Source organism: Stegodyphus dumicola, chromosome 4 (assembly GCF_044657685.1).
Source record: "Stegodyphus dumicola isolate Sdum_Otavi_A_Nest chromosome 4, ASM4465768v1".
Lineage (NCBI taxonomy): Eukaryota > Metazoa > Arthropoda > Arachnida > Araneae > Eresidae > Stegodyphus > Stegodyphus dumicola.
In genome coordinates, this window is record NC_140771.1 from 51,536,335 (window position 1) to 51,549,726 (window position 13,392).

The window sequence follows — 13,392 nt, forward strand, 5'->3', positions numbered from 1 at the left end:
TGTGCAGCAATAATAAGTCCCAGATACAAATTCGTCTTCTTGCTACTCTCTTTTTTCACCTGCATGATGATCCTAACAATTTTCATCATTGCTTAATTCTTCTCATTAACTTTCTTAAAAACTCAATCTGAAAGAATTTAGATACAGAAAATCCATGCTGATGTTCATAATCAGTTGTACCATTATCTCAGAAGAGGTAATCAAGTGTAATATGTGGTCAAGACTCATGTTTCAAATAAAAATTTCATGTTCGAACAGGATATGCACCAAGTTGAAGTATTTCAAAGCATACTACTGAGGTACGACTGTATCAGTTTAAGACAAACAATGACTTTCAGATTGTAATTTTGGGCATCACCATTTAAAGAATATATATCATTAATAAAACTCACCACTGTAACATTTTTTATACATTATTATAGCACTTGACAAAAAATATGCAGTTTATTAAAAAGGAATAAGTATGTAAAATTATTATGCTTACTTACAATACACTTCAGAGTACAAAACTGTATGCATGTAGAGTTCTTTTGAGAAAAATGTTTATTTTATTTATATTAGTATCATTTTTATATCCATTATAAGTTTATTTTCCCCTAGCTTTTTCAATTATCTGAGGATCTAATATCTTAAATGTGCTAATGCATTCAATTAACCACATAACTTGTGCTGTGCAAATGTGACTAGAGTGGACATGGCTCTCCCGAGGTGGTTTTTCTTGATAAAGGATAATATGACTGATATCTTCCATTGATGTATTAGCAGCATGATAAGGTATCATATGAGGTTTGGATGAAACAGTTTCTGGTCGTGGTTCTCTTGCAAGAACTTTCCCACCTCCTACGTGAATAAGGCTGCATAAATCATCTCGTTCTGGTGTTGGTTTAGTGAACTGCCCATGTAAATAAAAGAAGAATCCATGGAACAGTGGGAGTAACTGGAAAACATAAGAATATATTTTAGATAAAGATTGAAACTTAAAATATTAGCAATATTTAAAATTAAGAACTAAATTAAATTAAAAATTACATATACTAAATAAATTGTATTAAAGATTGCTTTAGATTTTTTTACATAAAATGTGAATTGGTTACATAACATTATATTCTGAAACCTTTTGCTTTATATTTTCTCTCCCATATTTTGGTCCTTGGGTATTTGGTTGATTTTTTGTGCCTTGAACTTCAAAAACTTCTTCGTCAACTTTTTGTTTGTACTCTAAACACACATCTATCCCTAAAAGTGAAAGGAGGAATGCTAGTAACGTTTATCATTTTAAAACAAACACGTACATTTGTATACATAAAAAAGTAAATTTCCTAAATGAATCAAAATCTCGTGACTTTCAATATTGTAAATTTAGCTACCTCTGGAATTTCATCTGGTTACAAATCAGAAAATGCTCATTATTTTAAACGGGACTTGTAGCCTAGGGTTAATTTATTTTTAAAGTGAATAGACTCATTTGTAGTTGAATCGTTAAAAGCAATGAACATTAATTAGCTGCAATTAGGGTTTGATTCTCAGCAGTCAAACAGATAAGTGTATCTGCTTATAATCCTTCCCCCCCCCCCCACGTTTATTGTAAAGGCACAACATTTAGTCCCACACTGTGCTTATACAAAATTATTTTTCCTCTTTAAGTACATAACTTTACCTGTTTGCATTACAAATCATTTACAATTTAATTTTAATATTAATAAAAACAAGAAACTTTAGCAATATGAATAATGGCCCAAAATTTTGTTACTAGCGAGCTGAATTCTGCTGCTTTGTAGAAAACACTGTCTATTAGATATTCTTATCAATTGCTAATTTCAAACATTTTTGCTTTTCTCATGCACTGATATTTTTAATATTTGTTACTTTAAAAAACAGTTTATGCAGTATAAAAGAATGTTTTGTTAACTGTGAAGTTTTGTGCCCCGGGAAAAGTGTGTGCTAAGAATCTCTTAAAATTATTTGGTACCGATTGGTGCATTATTTAAGTAAAGTTGAAAACATAATTAATTAATTAATCCAAAGGCTAAAAGAAAATTGAATTTTAAGCATTAAAATAAAAATTAACCTTCACTGAAAGTTTCGATATTGTTTGATGTGAAGTCACAAATGTTAGTATCAGTGATAACTAATACAGTACAAAGTCTGTAATCCGGACTCGTCGGGACATTTGTGATTCCAGATTATAGATCAACAATTTAAATCTGGTAAGATGGCATGCAGAAATTATACAATTAAAAATATTAAACTGCAATATATGAAATAAAAAGCAATTCTGATCTAAAGGGCATCAAAATTTACGGAAAAAAAAAAAAAAAAAAACTTAATATTTATTTGTTTTAGTAAAAATTTCTTTCAATGTAAGTTGTTTAAGTTGCTTCGTTTTTTTTGTGCTAATACTTTCTCTTTAATTCTATAAACAGACATAATTTCTTGTTCAGTTACAAAGTTCCACTGTTCAAGTCCTGTAATTGCTGTGTCAAGAATACCGACTAACTTGTCAATCGAAATTTTTTCGCTCAATAACGTTCTCTGTCACTTTCTTCACTATAGGAAGCGTGCATGGGTAAATGCTTTACTGGCTTTACGCGCATGCATAGCAGACGTGCGCATCAAATGCGCATGCGTGAACGCTTTACGCGCATGCATAAGTTTGTGGCTATGGATCATTCCCGATAATGGACGTCCGAATTACAGATTTTGTACTGTAATAAGTAAAAAAATCTACTGATAGAAAAAAGTTTTTATCAGAGATGTGAAAGAATGTTGTTAAGAATCGGAGGATAAAGAAAATAATTATAAAATTACCTAAATATCACTGTCAATGAAAGATTCTTAGTGGAAAACCAGACAAGAGTTACCTTATTAATTAATTATACTTGTCAGTAACATTGATGAGTTGAAATTTTTTCTTGTTCTAATGTAAGGCAGAAAGACCTACCCCCCCAAAAAAAGTCCACATGTTTTTAGCTGAATTTACTAGCAATAATTTTGAGAACTTGGAACAAAAAGCAAGACATCAGAGATAACTTTCTTCAAGAATACACATTTTCTCATCTTATTTTACAGCGGAGAAAAAGGATTGTAGGTAGAAAAAATTTGGATGTATTAGTTGCACCTGAAACAACGGTAACATTAAGTTGCAGTGGGAAAAGAAATAGTAGAATTATAAGGAGCATTAGGAAGTTTCCTGCATATGTTAATATAAATGATAATCTGACAGATACTATTGTAAATATATAAATCATTTCAGACTGTATTTTTGAGATGTTTTGTATTGTTTTATTTATTTATTGTTTTCAAGTTGATAATTTTTGGGTTTATTTTGTATTTAATCTTATTTATAGCCACGTCTTGTATTTTAGCATTTGTTACATAGAACTGTAGATCCTTTAATTCTGAGTGCAACATGATGGCATTCAAATTGTAAAAATAATTCAATTAAAAGGCAGATATAAGCAATTTTGTTCCTAAGGAGCCTAGGTGACAATTTTTGTCTCCAAGTTGCTGATTTCTTGCTAACTTGGCACCTTACTGGAAGACTTGGAAAAATATCTTTGAAGCCCTACGACCAATTCTTCCAGGAAGTTTCCAAAGCCTTATTAATATTGGTCGAAAAGCTAGGAAATTCAGCTGAGAATTAAGTTTGCAGTTTAGCAGTTAGCTGAAAAGAAATTAAGGTTTACCCTGAAAATAATTTCATGAACGCTGAGATACATTTCCTGTGCTAAAGAGAATTGCTAAATATCAGCATTCTCCTGGAGTTATTTCCAGCTTTTTGTTATGCTGTGTGTGCTACTTGTTGTGCTTATTTGCATAATAAATTGTTCATTCCTTCCTGCTTATTTGCATTTATTTTAATTGAAGAAACATCAAAGATGGGTAGTTCGCAACAAATTAGTTAATTATGCTGGTTAGAAAAGTAATCAACCTCAGGACAGATCTTCATGAAGATTTGTTGTTGTGACTTATCTCACTTATCTGAGAGTAACAGCAGAACAAGCCTATAAAATTTATTTGCCCAAGAAAGCAAGATTGCACTTGTTGTTGGCAGGTACCTTGTGCACCATACAGGTGACAGCATGACTTTGCTCAGTTCTGCCCCCAATTTTAATGTACAGCACATGGGGGGGATCTGAGGGTCTCTCATCCCCTCTTTGTCTACCACCAACCTCTTAAGAGAACTTTCGGCTTGCTGCATATTTAGAGTGCCCCCATGTCACAAAGACACTATATACACTGCTGGCCACCCAAATTGCAACACTAAGAAAGACAAGAGATATCACAACAAAATTTATTAAGTAGATAACATGTTGACCAAGTATCAAATAATTAAATTTATAGACTTCTGTGAAGTGTGGTTCCTTTCAGAATCAGTAGACAGCGTAGCCGCCATTGTTGGAGATCACCGCTGCCACACACCTCGGCATTGATTCAAAGAGATTTTGGATGTGTTCTTGGGGCACAGTAGACCAAGCAGCTTACACAAGTTGCCAAAGTTGATCTGGTGTGGCAGCTTGTGATGTAATCTGGGTCAATCGTTCAGCAACCATGGACACATGTTTTTTATCGGCGAAAAATCCGGAGAGTGAGCTGGCCAGGGAAGCAATTCAATCTGGCGATTGATGAAGAACCCTTGGAAAATGCGTGCCACGTGTGGTTGAGCATATCGTGTTGAAATATGGCTGTGGGCAAGCCCTGAAGGTAAGGAAGGACAACTGGCTCCAACACCTTGGAGATGGAGCGCTGGCTGTTTAAAGTACCGGCAATGTGTATTAGAGGAGTGCAAGAGTGATATCCAATACCGCCCCATACCATAATATCCAGTGCAGGGCCAGTGTGGCGGTGCATAACTCAGCTGTTCAGCATCCTCTCTCCACGGTGTCTCCAGACTCGAATCCAACCATTGTGGTGTTGCAGACAGAAGCGTGACTCATCAGTAAAGACGATTTCATTCCATTCTGCCGTCCACATTCTTCTTTCATCGCACCGTTGGCGGTGGAGACATCTGTGGTTCTGTATCAAGGGTAGATGAAGGAATGGATGTCTTGCGGACAGACCACTCTGCTGTAAATGGCATCGAATGGTACGCGCAGACACTGGATGATGTGTTACAGACTGAATGGTTCGTGATGTGACTGAGCGATCTGTCACTGCCATGCGAACAATGTTCCTGTCATCACGTGAATTGGTGCACTGAAGTGGATGCAATCGAACACATCGGTTTGTCGTACCCTCCTGCATCCAACGGTCACATATCTGCATTACAGTTGCTTGGTTTCATCCAACACGACTACCGATTTCCCTGAAAGGTAATCCACACACTTGGTAGGCCGCTATCCTTCCTCTGTCGAACTCAGACACTTGATCAAACGATGAACGCTGTTTACTATGAGGCAAAATTGATCGTTTTTTTTGAAAGAAAAACACAATTGCCGAACTTGAAATCATCGAAAACTCCAAGCCTTAAATAGAGCTTTGAAGTGGCACCAGAGGTGCACGTGATGCGTGTCTGCGCTGAAATTCTAATCATTTGCATATCTCACCTCCGCTAATGCATGTTGTAAATTTCATGTTATTTGCATGCTTCCTTCAATGTGCTGCATTTACAGTGGCCAGTAGTGTATTTACAAGCGTCCATGCCTTCTCCCCGTTTCGAACCCTGGCCCTTCAGTACGGTAGTCAGCATTGCTAACCACTATCTAGATTTAATTGAAGATTTTTATTTTTCCAAAGAAGTACTTGTCATTAGAATATGCAAAAGAAATTGCTAGTTTAATTTCTTTAATAATATGAGTATTGGAAATAAACATGAAATAAGTTCAAAACCAGCTCTAGAGCCAGTGTGGCAAAATTTTTAGAATTTAGTGAAGTACTGAGCAAGAAAGTTTAGGGCAGGCACTGGAACATATATGATGAATATTTTAATTAATTATCGGTTTTCAATTACTTCGCATTCTAGGATAGCTTTAATGCTTGTGACTATGACTTAATTCCTAAGATGAAGGAACCACTTCGTGGCACTCGCTTCCAAACCGTTCCTGAGATTCTTGCGGCAGCAGACCGGTCCATTCAAACTATCAACAAAACAGGCGCTGCTACAGGTATTCTGTGACTTCCACATCGTTGGAAACGGGTTGTACACAATGCTGGCGACTATATTGAAGGACTGTAAAACATGGTGACATGAATCACTTTTGTATTCCTTGTAAATAAATAGTTGCCACTATTAAAGTTCCAACCCTCGTATATGCAAACCTAAATGATAAAATATATATGACCCAACTAGAGGGATTTATTGAAGAGAAAAATAAAGTGTGTTTATTACACAAGGCCATTTACGGTCTACATCAAAGTGGCCGTGAATGGTTTTGTGAATTTGAAAGTACTTTAGAAAATCTACATTTTAAGAAAATAAAATAGTGTAATTGTGTTTATAAGAGTTCAAATGTAATTCTCTTGTTCTATGTAGATGATATTGTGATTTTTAGTAAAGATCAATATAGTATAGATAAAATAATTTCATAGCTTTATCTTAAAGTATTAGGCAAAACTAAAATGTTACTTGGAATTGAATTTTTAGAGAATGAGAATGGGGTTTTTATACATCAGCAAAAATATACCGAAGAAATTTTTTAAAAATTTAAACATTTCCAGATACCAATAACTTCACTTCCCACAGCTAAAGGTACTATTCTTACAAAATTAGATTGTCCATCTACAAGTGATGAAATTGTGGAAATGCATACATTACCCTTTAGAAATCTGTTGGGATGTTTAGTTTTTATAGCTAACAGGACAAGGCCTGATATTACATTTGCAGTGAATATCTTATCACAATTTCAGGAGAATCCTGGAATTAGGCATTGGGAAGCATTGTTGAAATTGCTTGGTTATCTCAATAGTACTAAATTATATAAGTTAAACTTATCGAAGATTAAACATCTAAATTTATATTGTTATTCAGATGCTGATTATGCAAGTAATAGGGTTGACTGCGTGTCCATGGGAGGATTTATATTATATTTAGATGAAGTATCGGTAATCTGGAAAACTGTTAAACAAAAATGTGTAAGTTTATCAATTATAGAAGCGGAGTATATCGCTTTATCGGAGTCAGTGAAGGAATTACTGTGGACAAAAAATGTCTTACAAGATGATATTTTAAAGTTTAATTTAAGAGAATGTAAACTATTTTGTGATAACAAGTCTGCCATTGATTTTTCTAGATCACCAATAGAAAATCACCGAGCATAGACATAAAATATCACTTTATTAGAAGACTAGTAAATGATGGAGTATTTGACCTTGAATTTATCACCAGTAAATTAAATACTGCGGACTTATTTACAAAAGCGGTGACTGCTGTTAATTTAAGGAAGTTTTGCTTAGATGTTTTCAGTGTTTAAAGATAATAAGTGTTTTCGTAAAATAGAATTGAACTATGAACTTCTGTAATTCTGTGTAAGTTTTGTTTTTGTATTTGCATGAGGAAAAGAGGGCCATTTGTTGGCTTTAGTTTTCCTTATGCAAATTTTGGTGAGGTCAATCGGCGGTAAGCTAACGCGGTTGCCGCTGACGTCAAGATCGGCGGGTTGGCCGAGTATTATATGTACCCCGGTGTTGGCAAATGTGTTATTATGAGTTAGCACAATGTTAGTTTTCTTTCTTTCAAATGATTTTAAATGTACAGGCTACAGTGTTAGTTTTTTTCATTTTAATTTATGGAATAAAACATGAATTTTATTTAGATGAATCTTAGCTTTATTTAAGGGAAGCAAAATATGCTTTGCCTTTATCGCCACTGCCAACAAGTACAAAGTCCAAAATCTGGACTTCGGCGATTCCAGATTTGGAATTTTTCCTGATTATAGATCATCAATTTAAAGCAATACTTTCTCTTTAATTCTATAAACCGGCATAATTTCTTGTTCAGTTACAAAGCTCCACTGTTCAAGTCTTGTAATTGCTGTGTCGAGAATACCGACTAACTTGTCAATCAAAATTTTTTCGTTTTCAATAACCACTCTGTCACTTTCTTCACTATCGGAAGTGGTATTTTCTGGATCTAGAACCATACTACAGATTTCTCTGTCCGTTAATTGATTGATGATTGGGACATTGTCATCACGATGAAAAACTTCTGTTATATCATCTTCATTTATTACCACTTCTCAACATTTCAAAATTTCACCTTTAGTTTGCGATATCCGAAAACCTTCAAATTCGTGACTATCATCTTCATTGTCCTCACCATGAAATATGGTAGCTGGCCATAAATTGTGTCAAGCATTTTTTAACGTATCTGGAGACACATCCTCCCACGATCTTGCGATGCTCCACACAGCAGATTTTATGCTAAAAAATTTCAAAAAGTCTTGAATAGTCTTGCCATTGTTCAAGAAATTTAACATAGAATTTAAAAATGCTATTTTATAATTACATTTCAGCGCATGCACTATTCCCATATTCATAGGCTGAATGATAGACGTACAATTTGGAGGGAAGAATAATATGGATACATTATCTGTCACTAAAACTTTAAGTGAAGTATGTGCCGAACAGGTGTCAACAATCAGGACTATTTTTGAGTCATCAGGTAAAACCAACCGAATTCAAATGTCGCGAAGCCTCGGGTATCAAATGATTTTCAAACCAATCATTCATCAACGCTTGTGTCATCCATGCTCTTTTATTTGTGTGATATATAACGGGGGAAATCGTTATTCCTTTAGATGCTCGAGGTCGTGCATGTTTTCTGATTACGAAAAGTTTGCCCTTATGCGTTCCTGCAGCATTTGCACACGCTAAAATTGTTAGTCTCACTTTGAAATCTTTGATACCAGTTGGAGCCTTTTCTGTAGAGAGTGCCAAGGTATTTCGCTGTAATATTGCAAGAATTGACCAGTTTCATCAGCACTGTAAATTTGCTCTGGAGATAATTGTTCACTAGTAATGAGTTAAATGAATTCATCTGCAAATTGTTCGGCAGCTTCAGTATCAGCTAAAGCTTTTTCACCTGAAATTTTTAATTGTCTTATACCATGGCGATTTTAAAATTTGGTTAACCCATTAACCGCCAAAACTACAAGGAATGATTCTTTTCTCATGAAAATAATAACAAATATTAAATTAAGCATTTATAACATAAATTTACATTGAAAATAAAAAAAAAAAAAATGCTCTTCCCTGTGGAAAAAGTGACTGTTGCGTCCACGCAATGTCAGCGGAATAAGATTACGGATGTTTAGTGAGTAGGATTGTACTCGTGCAATGTTTCCTTTGAGTGGAGCACTGGTTTACGTTTTATAAATCTACAAATCACTTGTAATTAATTTAATATTAAAATATAAATTATATTTCTTTTACAAATACAGATTATTTCAATTGAAAGATTCAAGCAAGAAAAGCTTCACTACAATCATGATGTAAAGCTACATTATATACTTTGCATCTATAAACAGTCTGGCTATGGCATTCTGTACAGCTAAGTCTTTTGTTATCATCCGACTTTAATAAAATGTCTACCATCTCCATGCAGTGGTTTTTGAATGCTGAATTTAATAGATCTTCCTGTTGCTGAGCTATTTCTGGCTAGTTCTACACTCTCAATAGGAGTTTGCAAAAGGAATAATGCAATCTCACATGTGAAATCTAAAAGAGACTAGTAGTAGAAAGTCGTGATATTTTCCATGCATTTAATCAAGGCTACATCAAAGTAATTAGTAAATATTGGCCACCACCATTTTTTGCCATGAACTCATAGTCCGTAATTGGCTACTATTTGTCACATAAATCAACTCCACCCATTTTGGCATTTGGTTCAATAAGATGAGGCTGAAATATAAAAACCTTTGTGTTTTTGAATAACGAGAAATATTTTTTATGGGCTGAATGTTTCCAAATGTCGAACCGACAGTTACAACCGAATTATCGTTCCATCGGACAAAAATTATTTTGTTTCTCTCTTCATACAGGAAATCATAATAACCACTATCTTTTTTACGGACACATTTGTATGCGGTTTTCCTTAATTGTTCCTGTAGGACTGAAACCTTTATTTTTTAGATGACAGAGAAGCTGAAATGATGCAAAAAAGTTATCAAAATAAATAGCGTGATTGGCAGGAGTTTCAACAACACTGAGCAAATTTATCATTTATCACCATCATTCCTTCAAGCCCAAATTCTTCATATTTTGATAATTTTGGAGCTGTCGACTTACCTGAATAAATATCGAAATGAAACACATATCTATCAGATGACATCAGAGTCCATGCTTTGTATTCAAATTTTATAGGTTTTCCCTTTTAAAAACATCTTTGCTGAATGCTTGTCTCGATAAGGAATCATTTGCTCATCAATACTCAGATCGTCGGAAAATATACAAATTGTTGGAATTTCTTATTTAGTAAGTTTAGATACGGTTTCACCTTATATAATTTATCAGGATTGTCAATTTGACTATTGTCAGCTAAATGAAAATTCTGCTTCATATTCCTGTACTGCAAACGTGACATCGATTCTTGTAAAATAGGAACAGAAATGTCCTTATCAAGAGACCAATATATTTCTTCTTGAGGTAAAGAATGATATCTTGCAAGCAATAATATTCCAATAAATCTTCTAATATAGGCTTCAGATGCAATAAATTCTGGGCGATTTTTTTTTGCTGAGCATATATATTTGTCTGTTCTATGAGAAGAGAGTAAATGTCTGAATCAAAAAAATCTCTCCACTAGTTTTACCTTGTACAATGTCTTTTATAGTTTCTCTGCTATCTCTTTCTTCATTTTCTTCCTGAGACATAACTGATGGTTCCTTTTTTATCCATTTTAAGTTTTCAGTTTTCTGCGTTTTAAAATTTTTCGTATGACTACCACTGCTTTTAGAAGGCTGGAACTTAAAATGTGAATTTCAACTTCCCCAGCAGTATCATTTGGTAAAATATCATTATCATTATTTAAAGCATTGTCATTTCTTTCTTCTTCATCACTAGCTTCTGCAATTTCTGGAGAAACAACAACAATATCAGTTTCATTTTGGTCATTATCATCTGTTTCTTCATCAAAAAATCTTTGAAGGGCTTCTTCTAGTGAAAGATACCTCGTTCTAGGCATTTTTAAAGCAGCCAAGGCATGAACCAGAAAGGAATGCGTAAAAAAAAAACCTGTTTCCTGCTGACGTTGTGCCAGCACAACACCTGTTTTCCCTTCTTTCCCAACACAAACATATACATATGATTGATGTAATGTTCTGATAAATGGTGACCTTGACTAAAAATAGATCACTCATGAAAACGGTGATTCTTTCGTTAAATATTTTCAACAAAAATTTTGCTTAAAGTACGAGATTAATTATTATAAACAAAATGGTTGTTGAAGACAAATATTTTTTTACAGAAATAATCTTCATAATATTCCCTATACAAAATCATCTGCTGGTATAAAGCATTTTAGGTAGTTATATTTATATATGCATTTATTTTGACTGTTGCGTCAACGCAACACCAAAGGCTAATGGGTTAACCAACCTGTTGAATATGTTCACTCAGTGTTCAAGCTCATTTCTTCATAAAATATTTTGGCTTGAACCATTAGCATCAAACCCGTCAATGGCACGCCCTCGCTGCAACGCTGTCTGACCCACTCAGTCATCACTTTTGGTATAACAAACACTTTTTCTGTTATTCAGTGCAAGTGGGGTGTCGGAATTAACAAAAAATTCAAAAGTTCACACAGAAGTTCCTTTTTCTTATGTCATGTACAGTTGACTTTCCAATGCCCTACTTTCTATCATAATTTTGAGATAGATATGCCTTTATCCATTTTTTGCAGCAATTTCACTTTTTGTTAAATGATCATCGAAACATGCCTTCGCTTTGTAGACCCTTTGGCAGCTCCAAAATTGGAAACTCTTTTCGACATAATCGAAAGTTCAAGCTTAATTTTTATAAAATTGCTCTAATAATAACAGCCTGAAAAAAATAATAAGCTGGATCAAACCAGAAGATTAACCCTCTAAGCGGCAAGAATATTTTTTGTGATATCTGCAAAAACGTATACAGTCAAAAGTTGTTAATTCGGACACCCATAATCCGGAATGATCTATAATCCGGACATCAAAGCTTCAAAATTTCTGCGCATGCGTCGCGTTGACGCGTAAGGCCTTTACGGCTGAGAATATGCTTGTGCGCGTGCGCAAAATACTTTTACGAGTGCGCGTTTAATGTATAACGGACGGTGTAAGCTAAGCTAAAATTATTTAATTATTTATTTCAGTTAATGTTGCAGATTGCGTTGTTCCTTAATCTTTGAATTGGATCTGGCTTGCGCGATGAATTGGAAGTTGATCTGTCAGCACTATCCTTATCTTCAGAGCAGATGTTTTTATTTTATTTGGCTTATAATTCCTTATTAAATGTAGTATTTCATCTCGATGTACTCCATCTTTGATATGATTTAAATCAAATTCCTCGTCATTATAATTCGCTTCCAATAGCGAAGAAAGTAACAGAGGTTATTGAAAACGAAAAAATTTCAATTGACAAATTAGTCGGTATTCTCGACACAGCAATTATAGGACGTGAACAGCGGAACTTTGTAACTGAACAAGAAATGATGTCTGTTTAAAGAATTAAAGAGAATGTATTATCACATAAAAAACGAAGCAACTTAAACAACTTACATTGAAAGAAATGTTTAATAAAGTAAACAAATAAATATTAAGCTTTTTTTTTTTTGTAAATTGTGATACCCTTTAGATCATAATTGTTCTTTATTTCATAAATTACGGTTTCATATTTTTAATTTTATAATTTCTGCATGCCATCTTACCAGATTTAAACTGATGATCTATAATCCGGAAAAATCCATAATCCGGAATCGCCGAAGTCCCGACGAGTCCGGATTAATGACTTTTGACTGTATATGCGTGCATATTAAAATATGTCAAAGAAATTAAGGCAATATATTAAAAGTACACAAATCCAGGTATGAAATACGAGGAGAGTTTTTACATTAAAATAAAAAAAAATAATTTGTTCTCATAATAGTTTTGCGAAATTTGTGCTTTTTTAGAGAAAATCCTGGCCGCTCAGAGGGTTAAAGAGCAGCACAGTCTGCTGCATTAACTGAAATTCTTTACACTTTGATACACAAGTAATTAAACAGGGGTTCTACTGATTTTGCAGCACTTTCCTGTAAAAATGAGCTGATTTCACAATGGGCATGGTGAGAGTGAAATGGTTTAGAATCAGTAAAGATAATTTTAGCCTAGCTTAATGGCATCCGTTATACATTATTAGCTGTGTATCAGAAGATTGGAGATGAAAGCCAAGTCTGCTAAATTTTGTCTTGCTCCTATTGCATACTGTATTAAGCCTAAATTGCAT

General features: G+C 34.1%; 1 protein-coding gene across 6 annotated transcripts in view; it reads right to left on the minus strand.

The window, feature by feature from the left end:
• Positions 1-425: 425 nt before the first annotated feature.
• The window catches only part of LOC118204989 (BRCA1-associated RING domain protein 1-like), a 79,535-nt gene continuing 66,568 nt past the window's right edge, over positions 426-13,392 (minus strand). For all 6 annotated transcript variants that reach the window (XM_085814847.1, XM_085814844.1, XM_085814845.1 and 3 more), the window contains 2 exons: positions 1,115-1,236; positions 426-937 (listed from right to left, as the gene is read on the minus strand). In XM_085814847.1, coding sequence (XP_085670973.1) covers positions 587-937; positions 1,115-1,236 — 473 coding nt within the window. In that variant the 3' untranslated portion in view covers positions 426-586. The remainder of the gene's footprint in view (positions 938-1,114; positions 1,237-13,392) is intronic.